General features: G+C 46.3%; 1 protein-coding gene across 1 annotated transcript in view; it reads right to left on the bottom strand.

Moving 5' to 3' along the window:
- Positions 1 to 18,014, bottom strand: part of THSD7B (thrombospondin type 1 domain containing 7B) — a 1,994,218-nt gene that overhangs the window by 629,047 nt on the left and 1,347,157 nt on the right. Inside the window, exon 13 of the mRNA XM_078682458.1 lies at positions 16,513 to 16,707. Coding sequence (XP_078538584.1) covers positions 16,513 to 16,707 — 195 coding nt within the window. The remainder of the gene's footprint in view (positions 1 to 16,512; positions 16,708 to 18,014) is intronic.

Here is an 18,014-nt window from a genome sequence, read left to right as displayed (position 1 = left end):
CTGTTTTTCCTGCCGGTGGTGTGATAATACATTCTGCAGTGAAAATGTACATACTTATTTCAAGACCGTTTGGGCCTTCAGGTCAGTTTGTAGAATATTTGTGGATCGAATATGTAATCAAAGCACATGTCCGTAGGGGTGAGTTCCTGTCGAGCCATTGTAGAATCAGGCAGAGCGTTCATCACAGTGCAATTAACTGAACTTTTGTTTTTTAATTAAGTAAACACCACTGTCAAGCTTGTAGCATGATACTAGTGTCGTTATCGCCATGCCTTCCTCAGTGGCTTCTTCCTCCTGATTTTGTATTTTATAATTGTTTCCATTTCCTGAACTCTCTCAAGTAACTTCCGGTAAAAATAAACTCATGAAAGAAGGCTATTACATAACTTGAACATGTTCTGTGTTCTCCTGCACAGCTTTGATTACTTGTTATTTGGATGTGTGTGTGTGGCTGTTTGGAGGAGCCGAGATTGAAGCCCGACGATAACTGGTACTTCCAAGTTGCAGCAAGCATTCTGCAGTCATGTTCCGGGGGATACTGCAGTTGGTAAATCAGCTCACCTTCCTGAGCCCCCTTCATCTCCAAACCCTCCGTAATGCATGTCTGACCCGAAGTTAAGCCATGATGTGCATCAGAGTTGCTTCAGACACAGACACTTTAATATACCCCATAGCAGTCAGGGCTTTACGTGTATATGCAACACATTCCATGTCCTCCAGCCAGTGGCATCCATCTTTAACTAGCAAGTAAGGCCATGCTACACGTTCAGACAATACTGGCTTTTAAACAACAATACGTTGCATCTGGCACTTGTTAGGTTTCGACCTGGCGAGGGCACGAAGTGCCCCTCCCAGATCGAAAACTTTAGTCAACAGTATGGATGTCGGCACCGCCTCTGTTTCTCATTGGCTAGCTCCATAAATGGACGCTAGCCATTGGCAAACAGAGGCGTCCGTCAAATCCAGAGGCGACTCGTGGGCGTTCCTGGGATGTTTTTCCCATCCGGCCCCTTTGGAAACGTCAGTGCGGCCGTGGGCGGGGTTTATTTTTTTTTGTCCGCCATGTTTGTTTTGGCCATTCCGAGGCCGACCGCAGACGGAGGAAGTCCAGGTCCAGGTGAGTGCTGGCCGTTCCCGCAGCCCCCCCCTCCCGCTGTCCGTGAGCCCGTCCCCCCTCCCTGAGCCCGTGTGTAAATGCGTCGTAAATGCCCCCCCACCCCCGCTGTCCGTGAGCCCGTCCCCCCTCCCTGAGCCCGTGTGTCGATGCGTCGTAAATGCCCCCCCACCCCCGCTGTCCGTGAGCCCGTCCCCCCTGTCCTCCTCATGTTTCTTCTCACGAGTATGGGTGCGCGGTGACTCCCTCCGGTGGAGGTGTTCCTAGTTGCTGGGGAGAAGGAATGACCCCCTGGCGACCACTTTGCTGTTGCTTTTCGCTCCTGCATCTCCTTGGGAGATATGAAGTCACAACCTATGCAGGGGACACAAAACCCTCCCCCCGCACAACACTTCTTGCCACCCACAAAGACCGCACACGTCGAGAAGAGGTGGTCCGCAGACCCCATCACTGCTTGTGAATTGGAGAAGACTGGAGTTTGAAGCTGAATTTTTTTTTTTAAAACACTGTGATCCTGTGCAATTCACTTATTTCCCTGCGCCGCTGCTCGTGTGTTCACCAACATAATCTTTTAAACACAGCCTGTACGCCAGGATTAGGCGCTATGCAACACACACCCAGACCCTTTCCAATTACCTCCAGTCAGCAGACATTTCGTAAAAACGCTTTCCTTTTTACCCCCTCCCAAAACTGAAACGTTGCGATGTCCAGCATTTCAACAAATATTCGCTCCACATTTCATTAAAAACAAACATAGTTTATATTTAACTACAAGGTGTGTGCTCCATATCGCCCAGACATTTAATATCAAGTGCCTTCAACGCTGACAACATGCTGCAGTCGGAATCTATGCACTTTAACACCAGTTACCCCTTCCCGAATTCTAACATCATAGATGCAAATAACCCCCCCCCCCACTCGGCTGGAGGGTCCCCCGTTCACCCCACGTGTCCAGTACAAATATACACCTTTACATACGGGACTCGACACCTACATCAATTATAACAATTTCAAGAGAAAATGAAGTTTAGACCCGACGTCTAATGGGAAGTGAACTTGATCACAGCAGTGAAAAGTTGAAATACGAGCACTTTGGAGGTATGAGCACTTTGTTGCTGTACCCACAGATTAGTTCTCACCTGCAGCCCTCCGCCCACACGTGCTTGTACACAGGGTATGCTTGGCACTGCACGTAGCGCAAGAGGCAGCAATAACTTCAAGCTGTCACAAGATCACACAGCGCGCAGCGGGGACGCGGGGACTGGCGGCGCCGTCTCTTACCTGCAGCAGGCACATGGACGGAGGCAACAGAGCGCTTTACAGGAGTACAGGTACCAAACTATGATAGCAGGCGCATGGCCCGGAGGCATCAGGGCGCTTTACAGGAGTACAGGTACCAAACTATGATAACAGGCACATGGACGGAGGCAACAGAGCGCTTTACAAGAGGACAGGTACCAAACAATTATAGCAGGCACATGGTCAATGGCATCAAAGCACTTTACAGGAGTACAGGTACCAAACAATTATAACAGGCACATGGACGGAAGCATCAGAGCGCTTTACAGGAGTACAGGTACCAAACTATGATAACAGGCACATGGACGGAGGCAACAGAGCGCTTTACGGGAGTACAGGTGCCAAACTATGATAGCAGGCGCATGGACGGAGGCAACAGAGCGCTTTACAGGAGTACAGGTACCAAACTATGATAGCAGGCGCATGGACGGAGGCAACAGAGCGCTTTACAGGAGTACAGGTACCAAACTATGATAGCAGGCGCATGGCCCGGAGGCATCAGGGCGCTTTACAGGAGTACAGGTACCAAACTATGCTTGGCAAGTGCAGTGACAAGAAGTTGGGGACCCCGTGGGCGGCACGGCACCTGCAGAAGTGGTGTCCAATTGTATTTGTGTAGCGCTTGCAAGCAGCCAGGATCTTTCACTCATTGGTGCAGGCACTTCTGTGGCTCAGCGTCCCCTTCAGGACTGGTGCTTAGGTCCTGCCTTGGGGATCTAAGCGCTCTTCCCATGGTTCCAGATATCAGCATTTTCATGGTATGGCTTCTTGGGTGCGCCTGTGGTGTTTTATGGTACATGCTTTCCGATCCCAATCGGTTCGTTTGTTCTGGTTCGCTGGTGTTCGGCTTCCGGCTTCACTTATGTTTCTGTACTGTCATGTGTCTTCCTTTCTGAGTGCCTGTGGGCAGTGGCAGAAAGGTCCATTATCCATGACTGATGTTCGGTTTGTTATGGCATTGTTAGGGCCTGATGTAGCTGGTCTTATCCTCTCATTCTGTGGTTTGCGGGGTTGACCCCAATGTATGCGCTACTAGCACTGGTAGCCTCTTCTGACCCTACTTCTTGTTTCTAGGCTCGAATTGCGCCCTCATTTTCTATTGTTGTCTGTTGCGACATGTGTGCTGTGTTTTTGGCCTTCTAATGTTCCGGTTGCATTCTGGCACTTTTGGCCGGTATTTGTGATCATACTCCATCGCTTTAGGTGGCTTCTATGCCTTTCAGGAGGCTGTCTTTTCTGCTGTCCTTTCCACTGGTGTCACTCAGAGACTTCTTGGCACTATTCGCTCTTCATCGATTCGCTCGGTCTGACTTTGTTTCTTCTGGGTTGCTGCAATATAGGTGCTGTGGGCCCTTTGCCCGCAGTGTCAAAGCTGCCCTGTGCACAGTCCTCTGCCACCCATTGGGAGCTGTCCTTGTTTAGAAAACTGCAATTTAATGAATGAATTGGTATCACAGACTATGAGGTAGTCTGCACGCTCACAAGGACACCATTTCCAAAAAACACAAGATTATCACCATCTTTTTGACAAAAAGCACAATATACTTAATTCCACTTTATTTGCCCAACCCTATTAATTACTGAATCAATAACCTAAGATTCGGGCATATTGCTTAAATTTGCATTTTATTTTATAAACAATCACTGCTATACTATTCGTCTGAGGTTGTATCAGTCCTCTGTGGCATTTTAAGCATTCTTTCATTCAAAGGCACTATCCGGTGTCTTTAGACCTCCTTGCAGCCAAGTCTCAATGAGGATATCTCTTCATTCTCCTGTTTTTTCCATCCTAGATAATCCCTGTTTCCACACTGAAGCTTTTCAGGATTAGTAACACAAAGGGGATTATCTTCAACATGATATCACTTTAGCACGGGGGCTACATGCAACGTGGAGCCCGAGTAAAAGGAACGTACTGGGTGACCAGTTTAAGCCCATGTCTGTCTGTTTCACTTCCTGTCGAGCAGTCTAGAATACCCTGTGATGAGCCATCAGGCCCAGTACCGTATAGTGGGGCACCTCCTTTAATCCTATATCCAAGGAAGTGATGTGGTAGAACTGATTTTCCCACATGCGAAGATGTCTGTCTCCCGAGGTGGTACAGAAGGTGTGACTGCAGAGTGCTAGGGAGTGCAGAGTGACTGCGAAGTGACTGCAGAGTGACTAGGGAGTGCAGAGTGACTGAAGAGTGACTGCAGAGTGACTAGGGAGTGCAGAGTGACTGCAAAGTGACTGCAGAGTGACTAGGGAGTGCAGAGTTACTAGGGAGTGCTAGGGAGTGCAGAGTGCTAGGGAGTGCAGAGTGACTAGGGAGTGCTAGGGAGTGCAGAGTGACTAGGGAGTGCTAGGGAGTGCAGAGTGACTAGGGAGTGCAGAGTGACTAGGGAGTGCTAGGGAGTGCAGAGTGACTAGGGAGTGCAGAGTGACTAGGGAGTGCAGAGTGCTAGGGAGTGCAGAGTGCTAGGGAGTGCAGAGTGCTAGGGAGTGCAGAGTGCTAGGGAGTGCAGAGTGCTAGGGAGTGCAGAGTGCTAGGGAGTGCAGAGTGACTAGGGAGTGCTAGGGAGTGCAGAGTGCTAGGGAGTGCAGAGTGCTAGGGAGTGCAGAGTGCTAGGGAGTGCAGAGTGCTAGGGAGTGCAGAGTGCTAGGGAGTGCAGAGTGCTAGGGAGTGCAGAGTGCTAGGGAGTGCAGAGTGACTAGGGAGTGCAGAGTGACTAAGGAGTGCAGAGTGACTAGGGAGTGCAGAGTGACTAGGGAGTGCTAGGGAGTGCAGAGTGACTAGGGAGTGCTAGGGAGTGCAGTGTGACTAGGGAGTGCAGAGTGACTAGGGAGTGCAGAGTGACTAGGGAGTGCTAGGGAGTGCAGAGTGACTAGGGAGTGCTAGGGAGTGCAGAGTGACTACGGAGTGCTAGGGAGTGCAGAGTGACTAGGGAGTGCTAGGGAGTGCAGAGTGACTAGGGAGTGCTAGGGAGTGCAGAGTGCTAGGGAGTGCAGAGTGACTAGGGAGTGCTAGGGAGTGGAGAGTGACTAGGGAGTGCTAGGGAGTGCTAGGGAGTGCAGAGTGCTAGGGAGTGCAGAGTGCTAGGGAGTGCAGAGTGACTAGGGAGTGCTAGGGAGAGCAGAGTGACTAGGGAGTGCTAGGGAGTGCAGAGTGCTAGGGAGTGCAGAGTGACTAGGGAGTGCAGAGTGACTAGGGAGTGCTAAGGAGTGCAGAGTGCTACGGAGTGCTAGGGAGTGCAGAGTGCTAGGGAGTGCAGAGTGCTAGGGAGTGCAGAGTGCCAGGGAGTGCAGAGTGACTAGGGAGGGCTAGGGAGTGCAGAGTGACTAGGGAGTGCTATGGAGTGCTAGGGACTACAGAGTGACTGCAGAGATTAAGCTAATGGCAATGTAAATGACAATGCCATTTATTTATCTGTTTTCAAAACCAACACATAAATACAAATTTTGTAATTTACAATGCCAATAGGTCTAACTTTTCCAAAGGCGAAACCATTGCATTGTAAATGCTTGTTTTTATCTGTGCTGCAACACGTGAAGAAAAGGCAAGTAGCCATCTGCTCACAGGAGTGTGACGTTGTGTGTAACACTTCTGTGTACAAACACAAATCTGGAAGGGTACAGGGCTGCCCAAGGCATCTTTGTGCAAACACAGATCTGGAAGGGTTCAGGGCTGCCGAGTAACTTAAAAAATGAACAGGACATTGCTTTTGAGGAAATGAATCATGAATAGCATCGACGCATGTACTTTCTTGTACAGTTCAAACCCTGTACCTTTAAGTAAAAAATAGAGTGACTGGAATATAAATGCACACACACGCACCATGGTGTTGAGTAAACGTAAAACCCCTGCTGTTGTCTGCTGGTTTCTGGTTGGTCCTTTGGTACTTTTGCTCATCTACTGTTTGCGTTAGTGTGCATGCCAGTGTGGTTACAGTTCTGGCTTGTCCAGAGCACAGTATATTCAGTGCTCGGGTGTCAACTGCGTGTGACGGCGGCTCGTGCTACCTACTGGCTTTCCGGTGAAGCGGGCTGCATAAGGATAATTCATGCTTCCTGATCTTTCGGGAGCCCAGAGCAGTAAGCAAATTGCTCCCTGGCTCCGAAGTCTTACCTATTCCTAAGTGGCCAGCTCATTATAGGTTTGTGTTATTGTGGAAATAGTGCAGATCAACATAAACCCACCTTACCCACCACCACCCCCAGGAACTGATATACCAGCTCTTGGGTTTTCATCCAAGCCTTGCTGTATGCTGAAGGGGTTAACTGCTATCATAAGGGTCCAGGGATGCTGTCCTTGCAGCTATGGTCACTATTAAGTATCTTATCATCATGGACCCTGGTACTCTAATGAACTATTTATTCACCAGCTGTAGTTTTTTCAGCCCATCCGCACCGTGCACTGGCATAAGGGCTTCTATGTGTGGAACTATCATCGACCACTAAAAGCACTAATCAGCCCTGTAGCCAGCTCCCTTCTGAGTCTAGTGAACAAGTGATACTCTGGTGATACAAGTCTAGACTCGCTGTCCTGCTGTCAGGGCTAACTGTTGTCATATAGGGATAGGGAGATGACTATGTACTGCACACTTGTATGGAAATAGACAGGATGTGTGTGTGGTAACTAGTGCGCTAGGACTGCGCTGCTCCTGGCTCACCTTACTGTGCTAAAGGGGTCACAGCACCACTCATGCTCTGCAGACTTGTGGAAAAGGAGGAAGTGAAAACTAGTACTCTGCCTTTCGCTCCTCCTGTATCGCTCCACTTTGCAGGGAGTTGCTGATGTGCTATGGGGTCCAAGGAGCTTACTAGTGCTCCGCAGACGTGTTCGGAAATACAGAGGAGTGTTTGTGTGTTGAAAGAGATACGACCATTACAAGTCACTGAACATCTTATCCCCACCCTTGTAGTTTTCTAGTGAGATGAACAAGCACAATATATGCCAATCACAGAGCATTCTGTACTCATGGGCTTGGCTAATTAGCGACTCATCAGATAAGGGGAAATTGTTTAATCTGACATTTGCCAGCAACTTCTTTGACCAACACACACATCAATATATATACAATGTTGGATAAGAAAAAGTTGTGGGGTTTGATCAGGTCACAATCATTAATGTCATTGACAGCTCTTGGGCCTACAGCTGAGTGTTACTGAGCCAGGAAAATTGAATTATGCTCTGGACAATAAGATTAAAGTGTTGTCTTGGGGTTGAGGCAATCAGGGCTGGGGAGACTAACAAGGCTCCAGGGAATGATAATCAGGAGACCTGGGCATGAGAAAGCAAATGGACAGTAGTTTTGAAGAGAGGTATAGAGGTTAGGAATGAGGCCTCTGTCTATATCTGTAATTGGTAGTTTGGACAGCTGACAATGAATACCAGGTGATATGGCAATAGCCCTAAATGGTAAGAAATGGTGCAGTGGCCGCTGTGTATGTGACTTGTGGATAGCCTATGGCTAAGAAAGCAAGCGTAATGTAAAGTGAGCTGGTGACATCAAGTAATGGCCAAGATAAGGCAAACTTGGTCAATGTGTACGAAAGTAATGACGTCCCATCAAACATTATTATACTGAAGGGGATGGTACTACCCAATTTCAAAATATATGCCTATCATCATCACATTGGGATTGCAAAAGACAAGTGGAGGTCACGTCTGCCACGTTACCCTTGATTTTTTGCTGCAATATACCCTCTTTTCTGCAACTCTTCTAAGGTCAAAGGATTTCACTATTATGTAATTCTTTATATGCTCTGTCAATCATCATCCCCATTGTAGCCAGTAGAGATCAAAAGGGCAAAGGCCAGAAATGCTTTTTCTCAATGGAAGTCGCATCTAAACTGCTTGGGATAGGGAATACAGCGTTGTCATGCACCCCAGTCACAGTAAGGGAAAAGTGATCTGCCACCAGGCCAGTAGGCAGTTTGCTGGTACCCATTTTTTTCCTTTCATAATTGTTGCTTGTTCCCACTTCCACAGTTCCTCCGTTTACAAGTTCTATAATTCTTGGTTCACGCTACCAACACACAATTAGCAGAACATCACTGGAGGGGGAGAGAGCGATCACTTTATATACCATATATGTCTCTTGATAAGAAGTACATCATCAGAGATGGAGGACTTGGTTCACATTGAATGCTGCAAAGAAAGAGATTATCTCCTGTACGTTCTACACCACACAACCCCCTTTTTTCTCCAGTTCTATTATGTGAAGCCAAAGACTTTGTTAGTGTCTTATCAAAACCAGACATCTTGGGGCATATTTCTTAAAGAGTTGTGTCCACCTTGCGCCATGCAATGGGGCGCAAGACAGATGCAACTCTTAAGTTAGATTTGTCAAATCACAATAGGCCACCTTGCGTGGCCCTGCGTGACTTGATAAATCTAGAGTAACGCAATGCAGCGCAGAATGCTGCATTGTGTTGCTCTGCTCCAGGGAGGCATTCCATTGGTGGAGGGTGGGTGTTGCCATGCATCCACCCATGGATTGTGGCACATTCACAGATTTATCAACACTCGTACACCTGGGAATGAGTCAAAAATGCTAGCCCTCCCTAGGTGAGGTGTATTGAGGTGAAATTTCTCCTTGTTGCTTCCTCTTTCTATGTGTGCTGCATACTACAGCACTCCTAAAAGATGAAAATGCCTCAGGGAGCTCTTTTTTTGCAGGAAGGTGTTCCTACCTGCACAGAAACATTCCTTCTTGCAATGCAGGCACCCTTGAACCATGGTGCATGAGTGCCTGTATTGGCGCTAGGCAGCACATTGTGTGCAAGCACAGGGAAAAGACAGGAATGCACCGTATAATTTTAGATACAGTGCATTCCTGACCTTTCCCTATCATGCAGTACAGTGCAGCACTGTGTGATGTTTTAATAAATATGCCCCTAATTCATATGTGAATCAGGTACTTAACTGTCAAATTACCTTGGCAATGAATGTTGCACCTGAAGTTTCCATGGAAAAATAATCTATATTCTTCGTTCATCATTTCAAATTTACAGCAATGAAATATAAACATTGATGTACACCAGGCATCTCCAACAAGTAGCTTGTGAGCTACTGGTAGCTCTCGAACTACCTGTAAGTAGCCCAGCATAATTAATTAGAAACTTTTGCTTGGTTGAATTAATATGTGTATCCCACATTTGAACAGTGTGTATTTGAGACAAAAATCTGAGTATTTTCATAACTCATAACCTGTTGTTTGAAGAAAGATATTTGGATTTCCAAAATATATTTAGTATATTTAAAGCTTATATTTTAGTTGGTGACCTTTTAGATTACTGTTAGCCCATGAAAACAGAGAACTCTCATGCACTTTCACTCTCTCCAGATGAAATGCACAAAAATTGATGGGAGGCTGCATGCAATAAGTCTAACCACTGGAAATAGCTTGGGGTAGCACTCCAACCCCCCATCATTCTTTTGCTCACCATGCAACCTTAGTGCATATGCAATTTAGTTTTGATCCTGTTCCTTATGATAGCAGTCCTGCCCAAAGTGCCAATTTAGGAAATCACTGAACTTGGTTACAGTGACACTGCTCACTGTGTCACTGGAACTCAGCTGTACCTTGCTTTTAGCCCTACTAGGGAGAAACCAGTCCTGGGTTGCTTGTGTTCTGGTTCAGGGAGGCCCTGACATGGCAGTTCGGGCTAGACTGTTCCCAGGAGGAGCAGGGTCAAGACTTTTTTTGCATATGGCTGGGATCAAACTGAGGTGGAATAGTGAGCAAAAGAATGATTGGTTGGGATGCTACCCGAGTGATTGGCAGTGGTTTGACAAATTGCAGGCATTCCTGCCATCACCTATTGTGTGTTTCATGTACCACCCAAATTGGTATGGGTATGCCCAGACGTGGGTCTCATGCTCACTGTGTCATTGAAACTAAGCTGTACCCAGCTGGTGAGCTCATAACTTGGACATAACCGGAACTGGGTTGCTTTTGTTCTGGTTCAGGGAGGACCTTGCCTGGCAATTCAGGCTGGATTGTTCCCATGAGGAGCAAGGTCAAGACTGATTTGTATTTGGCTTGATCCAAACTGAGGTGAAATAGCGAGCAAAAGAAAGATTGGTTAGGATGCTACCCTGAGCTATTGCCAATGGTTAGACAAAGCAATCAATCAGTAAATTTATAGAGCACTTCTTGTCACCCATGAGAGTAATCAGATGCCAACAGGGCCCAGTTGATTAGCCGAATAGCTAGGTCTTCAGGTACATTCGAAACTCTGAGAGAGATGGGGAGATCAGTAGATGAAAGGATATCTCATTCCATGTCTTTGCTGCTAGATAGGAGAAGGAGGGACGTCTACCTCTGCTATGTTGGATGAGGTTTTTTTGTTGTTGTTTGTTTTTTCTGATCTATATAGTGCAAACTTGACCCGAAGGTATTGGATCGCTTTACATGAGCACCGGTTACTTTACACAAGGACACATTCATTTTTTTGGTAGACACAGGGAGATTAAGTGATTTGCCCAGAATCACAGGATGTGGACGCAACCCCGAGGCTCGAACCTTGGTTTCCCAGCTCAAAGGTCGGCAGTGTAGCCATCAGACCAAATTTTCTCCCCTTGAGAGTTAGAGACAGAGATGCAGAGCAGAGGTGTCTGGTGGGCTGTTGGAAGTTCAGGTGGTGGTTTAAGTAGGCGGGTTCGCAGTTGTATAAGGCCTTGAAGGTATGGGTGAGAAGCTTAAACTAGCATCTTTTCTGGACAGGGAGCCAGTGGGGTTCCCTGAGGTTGGGGGTGGTGTGGGTTCATCGAGGGAGATCCAGGTCATGTCTGGCTGCAGCTTTCTCTATGGTATGTAGTCTTCGGAGCAGTTGCGATCCCTGCGTAGAGGGCTGTCGTAATCTATTCAGCAGGAGATTATGGCATTGCTGATGGTGCATCTTGAGGTTTGGGGTAGCAATTTAAATATTTTATGAAGCATGCGAAGGAGGTGACGGAGTTGAACTAGTCATCATGGTTAGCTTGCTGCCCTGAATGATGCCTAGCTTCCTAGCATGGTCAAAGGGGGTAGGAATTGGACCAAGTTCTGACGGCCACCAGGATGCGTCTCATGGGGAGCTTTTATTTCCAAAAATCAGTAACTCTGTCTTATTTGTGCAGAGTTTCAGGCACTTGTCCTTGATTCAGTTGTCAACGTCTGTCATACAGTTGTGGAAGTTGGTCTTGGTGGTGCCTTTCCGAGAGGGAATGGTTGAGTTGTGTGTCATTGGTGTAGAATATGATGTTGAGTACATGGGCTTTGGTGATGCTAGCCAGAGGTGCCATATAAGTGTTGAAGAGGGTGGGGCTGAGCGAGGAACCTTGGGGTACTCCACAGATGATTTCCACAGGTTCAGAGGTGCAGGGGGAAAGTGGACCTTTTGCATTCTCCCAGTGTGGAAAGAGGTGATCCATCAGAAAAATAAAAATTAATAATTAAAATAAATCTGAGAGAACGTCTCTTTTGATGCCAATGTTGTGCAGTCTTGTAATGAATGTGTGGTGGGAGACTGTATGGAAGGCTGCCAAGAGGTCTAGAAAGATCAGAGCAGCAGTCTCTCCTCAATCGAGTAGGGCTTAAATGGTGTTGGTAGCCAGGATGAGGGCTGGTTCAGTGCTGTTGTTACTGTGGAATCTGAATTGGGAGGAGTGGATTAGGCGGTTCCGTTTCAGATGTCAGGAGTGTTGCTGGTTGATGCTTTTTTCTAATACTTTAGCTGGAATCGGGAGCAGGGAGAGCGGTCAGTAGTTGTTGAGTTCACTGGGGTCTACCAATGTTTTCTTTAGTAGGGCATTGACTTCTGAGTGTTTCCAGTCCTCGCGGATAGTGTCTGTGACAATTGAGGTATTGAATAAGGTATTGAGTATGTGGCTGATTCTGGCTTTGCCTAGGTTGAAGATGTGGTCAGGGCATGGGTCGGCTGGGGCCACTGAGTGGACCAAGTTCATGATGGAGGCAGTTTCCTGTAAGGCGAGCTGGCTCCATTCAGTTAGACAGATGTCTGTGGTGGTAGCGGGATCATAGTGTTGCTTGAAGAAGTGTGTGGGCTTTGTCTGGTGTTTGAAGTTTCTGTAGATATTGGTGATCTTGTTGTGGAAGAAGTTTTCGAGGGTGTTGCAAAGTTCCTGTGAGAGGGCAATGGTGTTTTTGCAGCTAGGGGGTGGGAGAATTCTTTGATGATGTTGAAGAGTCTTTTGCTGTTATTGGAGCTGAATTCAATGTGTGAGGCTAAGGCTTTTTTTAATTCTCTTAACTTTCTGTGATAGAGGTTGAGGGCTGTTTTGAAGGTAGTCTTATCAGTTGTGTCCTTGCTGGTGCGCCATCTCCTTTCCAGTTGTTTCCAGTATTGTTTAGAGATTCTGAGGTATTCAGTGTACCAGCTAGCCTGCTTGGTGGACCTCCTGTGGGTGTTGTTGCCAATGGGAGCAATGCTGTTGGTGATCCAATTGTTGAAGTTTCTGATGTTATGGTCTGTGTTGTTGGAGGAGATGGGGTAGGTTGTGTTGAAGGTGTTGATCTATGTGGGCTTTGAGACTTTGTTCCAACTGCGGCAGGGGGTGGTTGGCAGACTGGGGGCAGAGGTCTGTGAGCTGGTGATGTTGAAATGGACAATGGAGTGGTCAGTTCAGGTGAGCGCAGTTGTGTGGCTGTACCTGATGTGGTTGTTGGAGGTGAAGATGGGGTCTAGCATGTGGCTTGGGGTCATGGACAAGTTGGGTGAGTATGTTGTTGTTCATGCTGCCAAGGAGATTGGTAGTGTTGATGTCTTTGTGGTCATCAAGAAGGAAGTTGAGGTCGCAGAGGAAAATGTGTTTGTTAGAGTCTATGGCGACGGGAGGTGATGAAGTTGATTAGGAAGTTGCAAATGGGTTGATGTTGTCATTTGTGGTGGTCCAGTGGATGGATTTCTTGTGTATGATGGCAATCTCTCTGCAAGGCTTGTTGATGCAGTCACAGTAGGTGATCTTGTATCATTCGGGTATTGAAGTGGAGATGTTCGGTGTGGAAGTGGGTTTGAGCTAGGTCTAAGTGAGGAAGAGGCTATTAGGTGTGAGGGTGGATAAATCTCGGTGTTGTGTTTCCATACTGAATGTGTGCTGAGAAGGGTGCCTGCGAGATTGTGTTTTTTTTTAGGTAGTGTCTGTGGTGTTTTCTGGTTAGGCTGGTTGGTGGGCTGGTGTGTGTGCTGTGGCAGGTGAAGTGGGTGCAGGCGAAGGGTCCTACAATGGAGCGTGGGCATCGTTTGTTGTCCAGGGTCGAAGGTGTAGGGCTCAGCAATGATGTATCTGCAAGAGGCAAGAGGGCGAGAATTCGTGGCACTCAGCGCGGTCCAGGTGAGGACGGGCGCAGATGGGCTTGCTTTTGGCGCTTCTTTGGCAGGCCTGATGCACAGTAATGTTGCCTGCAGTGTGCAGGCCTTCAGTCAGCAGGAAGAACAGTGAGCGGGAAAACCCGGTCAGGTATATCCAGGTGGGACAACCCAGGCTGGAAAACCCGAGCAGTGGCACTGTCACTGGATCAGGCTGTAAAACTCAGGACCTGGATATTACAGGAGGACAAATTGCAAGAATCACCTTTTGTGTGTTTCATAAACCGCTCTAAGTGGCATGGGTATGCCCAGACAAGGGTCCCATGCCTACTGTGTCACTGGAACCAAGCTGTACCAAGCTGATGAGCTCATAACTAGGGTGAAACCAGCTCTGGGGTGTTCGTGTTCTGGTCCAGGGAGAACCTGGTCTAGGAGTTTGGCTGGACTGTTCACAGGAGGGGCATGGTCAAGACTGATATGCATATGGCTAGGTCCAAACTGAGGTGGCATGATGAGAAGAATGATAGGGTGGGATGCCACCCAATCGATTGCCAGCAGTAAGACTAATTTCAAGCATTCCTCCAGTCACCTTTTGTGTGTTACATGCACCTCTTGTTAAGTGGCATGGGTATGCCCAAAATGGGTCCCAAGGTCAGTGTGTCACTGGCTCCGAGCTGTACCTGGCTGATGATACCATAACTAGGGCAAAACCAGTCCTGAAATGCTTGTGTTCTGGTTCGGGGAGGACAAGGACAGGCAGGTTTGGGCTGGACTGTTCTCATGAGGAACAGGGTCATGACTGATTAGCAGATGGCTGGTCCAAACTAAGATGGCATGGAGATCAAAAGAACGATGTGTTGGGATGCAGTGGTTAGACAAAGTGCACCGTTTGTGTGCCTAATGTTACTGTGCTTAATGTCACTGCACTGCACAACTATCCTATGACTTAGAGCCTGATTACGATGCTGGTTGAACTTCAGTCTGACCAGTACCGTGGTGGAAGTAGTACCGCCCGACTAGAAGTCGGCGGTCCCGCTGCCCTTGTTACGATGCAACCGTCTTGACTGTGGTCATAATGTGTATACTTTGTATTGAGGCATGTGTTGCGGGCTGCAGCACGCACTGCAGTACACAATTTACACATTTGAAACATCCCTTCACCATGTGGCAGGCCCCATGCGGTTCCTGCCACATGGTGCAGGGATGTTTAGGGGGGCACAATAGGTGCCCCCCGGGCCCAAAGCAGAGGGCCAAAGGGTCCCTGCTAGGGACTCCCAAAGTCACTGTCCACCTGCCTTTTCATGGCAGTTAACTGCCAAGAAAGGGCCGGCGGAAAGGGACATCCTAATCCCTACGGTGGTGCCAGAGCAGGCACTGCCCCATTGTAGGGAATAGGAATCTGACCACTGCACTGACTGGTTCCTTGATCCTGTCGAACGCGGTGGTCTTTCCCCCTACCAGCCGAGATCCGACCGCCTGCATCCTAATGTGGTGGTTGGATCCAATCCAATAGGCTGGATGCAGGGGCGTAACACAGGCCCCCACATCCCCTCCAGTGCAGACCGGCCCCCCAGCTGAAGGGGGCTCCTCAGCACAGTACTAAAGTCTGAGCGCTCTGGAAAAAATCCAGAGCTAGGGCCCCTTTGTGTACATTGCAGGGAGGCCCCTTAAACCTTCATTACACCACTGCACCACTACATAAAAATGCTTACAAATATGCGTACTCCTGGAAAGTTGTTACTGCCACAGCTTTCCAGAAGAAACACCACAAAGGTATGTGAATATCAGCAATGTTTCTGTTAAGCTGCAGTTGTAGTTTTGAATTTACATCTCGGACCTAATAAATAACATAGCCTTTGTGGTATGTAATACAATAAAAAAGGTCACACACTGACCCTAGCCATTTGTCATAATCCCCATCTATTTAGTAAGTCTACTGCAGAGATATGCATGCCACAACAAATTGCTGACTTGATAAAGGTTATGTCAATTATTAGTTCATTCCTGTTCTGTTCATAACACTTTTCTGATTTCATAGAACCTCTTTGCTTTATTAACTAATTTTCCTTTATTTGGAAGGAGTTTCATATATGTTTGAGAAATCTGCACGAATGGAAAGTGCTGGTGAATTGAACTCCTTTTAAACCAAATTGTTCTACAGAGATGGTAAATAATGGCATACAAGCATTACTTTTCCAAATTTTCCCATAAAAAACGTAAATGCTCCGAATGCCAAGTACCCTACGATTTCGGCAATTATAACACTAGATAAGTGCTGTCCATTTTCCGAAAAAGAAATTATTTTATCAATGTTTAAAAATGAACACGATATTGCTTCAAAATGTAAATATTAATAATCTGCGTTCCTCTTTCTGTTATGATTCTGTTTACTGAAAATCCCTACGAAAAAATGAGCATACTCGTGGTCAAGGAGTCAGCTTTTCATTATTGGTTTCTGAGTACAGCACTGGAGCAATATGTGGAATCGGAAATGAGAAATCTGAATGACCAGTAAAAACAAATTCAAGTTGTATAACATTTAAAAAAGCTTTTTGAAAATTCATTTAAATTGAGAACGTTTTTAATGTACCTGAGTGGAATGCAAAAATGCCTGTATCATTTACCCAACTTGTTTCTTTATATACATGCACTTGGAATTTCTCGAGTGAACCTTGAATTTTTAATGTTATTCATAAATGAGAGCACTCAGTAGTTGCATCACATAAAACCAGCCTGTCCTGTAAAGTTTTACAACCGAAAAGACGGTGGGTGTTACACTACAGTGCATGAAAGAGCTATACCTGTGAGAGATCGTCTTCTACTTCTTGTTGATCCACAGTCTGAAGAACACGAAGTAAATTTAGTCCAAGGGGTAAATGTGCAGTCGTCTTTGCAGGCGATCAAACAGTCTTGTACAAGGGTAGGCTTAGAACCAGCCCACTGAAGGCATTCGGTAGCGTCTACAGAAAGGTTATCGTCTGACAAGCATGTAATATCTGGAAAAAGAAGACATCATATTTTCACTCAGGTGGCAGGTGTATGCATTATTTATATTTCATCATGAATTATTTTTGCTTATTTTCAAAAAATCAATAAAGTATTCAGTGTGCACAGTCTGCTCGTGTCCTAGGTGTGATGTTATGCTAAAAAGAACCTGTTGGAGGGAACAGATCAAAAACCTCACTGCTGCTGTCAAATGGACATTGACATTGAAACAATGTTGCTTTTCTGAGGTGATGAGTCAAGTCACAGCGTAAGAAATGTATTTTTCGATCATTCTATATTTTGTGTGAATCGTGTGCTGGTGCTGTTGTGAGTACACATTAGCAACATAATGGCAAGTGAAGATGGCTACAGCAACATCAAGATCATATCATCACATAAAACATCATTTATCATATAGACTCATTCCGCAACTATCAGAGTAGTAAAGTCACGCGTCTCAGATTATCCATGTACAGAATCATTATTTACTTTGGTATTAATCTTAGCTTATTATAGTTTTCTTTGATTCTCAAAAAGATTGGATTTTTTGGTCGAATCAAATGTAATTAGCAGATTTCATTTTTTTTTATTTCTGGGGATACTCCCATGCCCATCCCACCTCAAACTAACCTCTTTCCTTACCTTTCTCATCATCCTCACCGGTATTCTACCACTGGCATCCACCACTATATTATAAGACACCATTTCCCTCGCCCTAATCCATCACCTACCTCTAATTTTAGATCCATTTTTCTTCGGTCATCTTTTTTTCTCTATCTCTTCCCAATGCCTTAACTTTGAACATGAATCTACCCTAAAGTGTAACAAATTTTTGTTAAGTCAATACTTGGTTGACCCTTAACCTCTTTGCCTCATTAAAAATATATGGGGAGGTGGAAAAGAGATCAGTCACAATATCCCCAGTGAGAAAACGCCAACACGCGTTTCGGTGTGTGGCCCCAGCCAGGGCTACACCTTCATCAGGGCGGAGATGTACAAATCAAGTGGGACACAAAATCGATTCAAGAAAGTGATATATCATGGGGATATTGCGACTGATCTCTTTTCCACCTCCCCAATGACTTGTTTTCATTTGTTACACCGTGATCAGCCTGAGGCTGTTATGTACTTTTGATATGTAGTGTGCATGTGATATGGTTTGTATGCAATCTCGGTATGTATGATGGTATGACAGTTGATGTTTTATGTGTGGGACTATATTGAACTTTTTGGAATCTGATTTTAACAATCCAGTATGTGGTCGATATTCATGTACTGAAATTGATCTATGTGACTTAATAAAATATTTACATATTGG

This window comes from Lissotriton helveticus, chromosome 3_1, assembly GCF_964261635.1.
Source record: "Lissotriton helveticus chromosome 3_1, aLisHel1.1, whole genome shotgun sequence".
Classification (NCBI taxonomy): Eukaryota; Metazoa; Chordata; class Amphibia; order Caudata; family Salamandridae; genus Lissotriton; species Lissotriton helveticus.
Note: the sequence above shows the minus strand (reverse complement) of the source record. Positions and strands in the feature narration are given on the sequence as shown.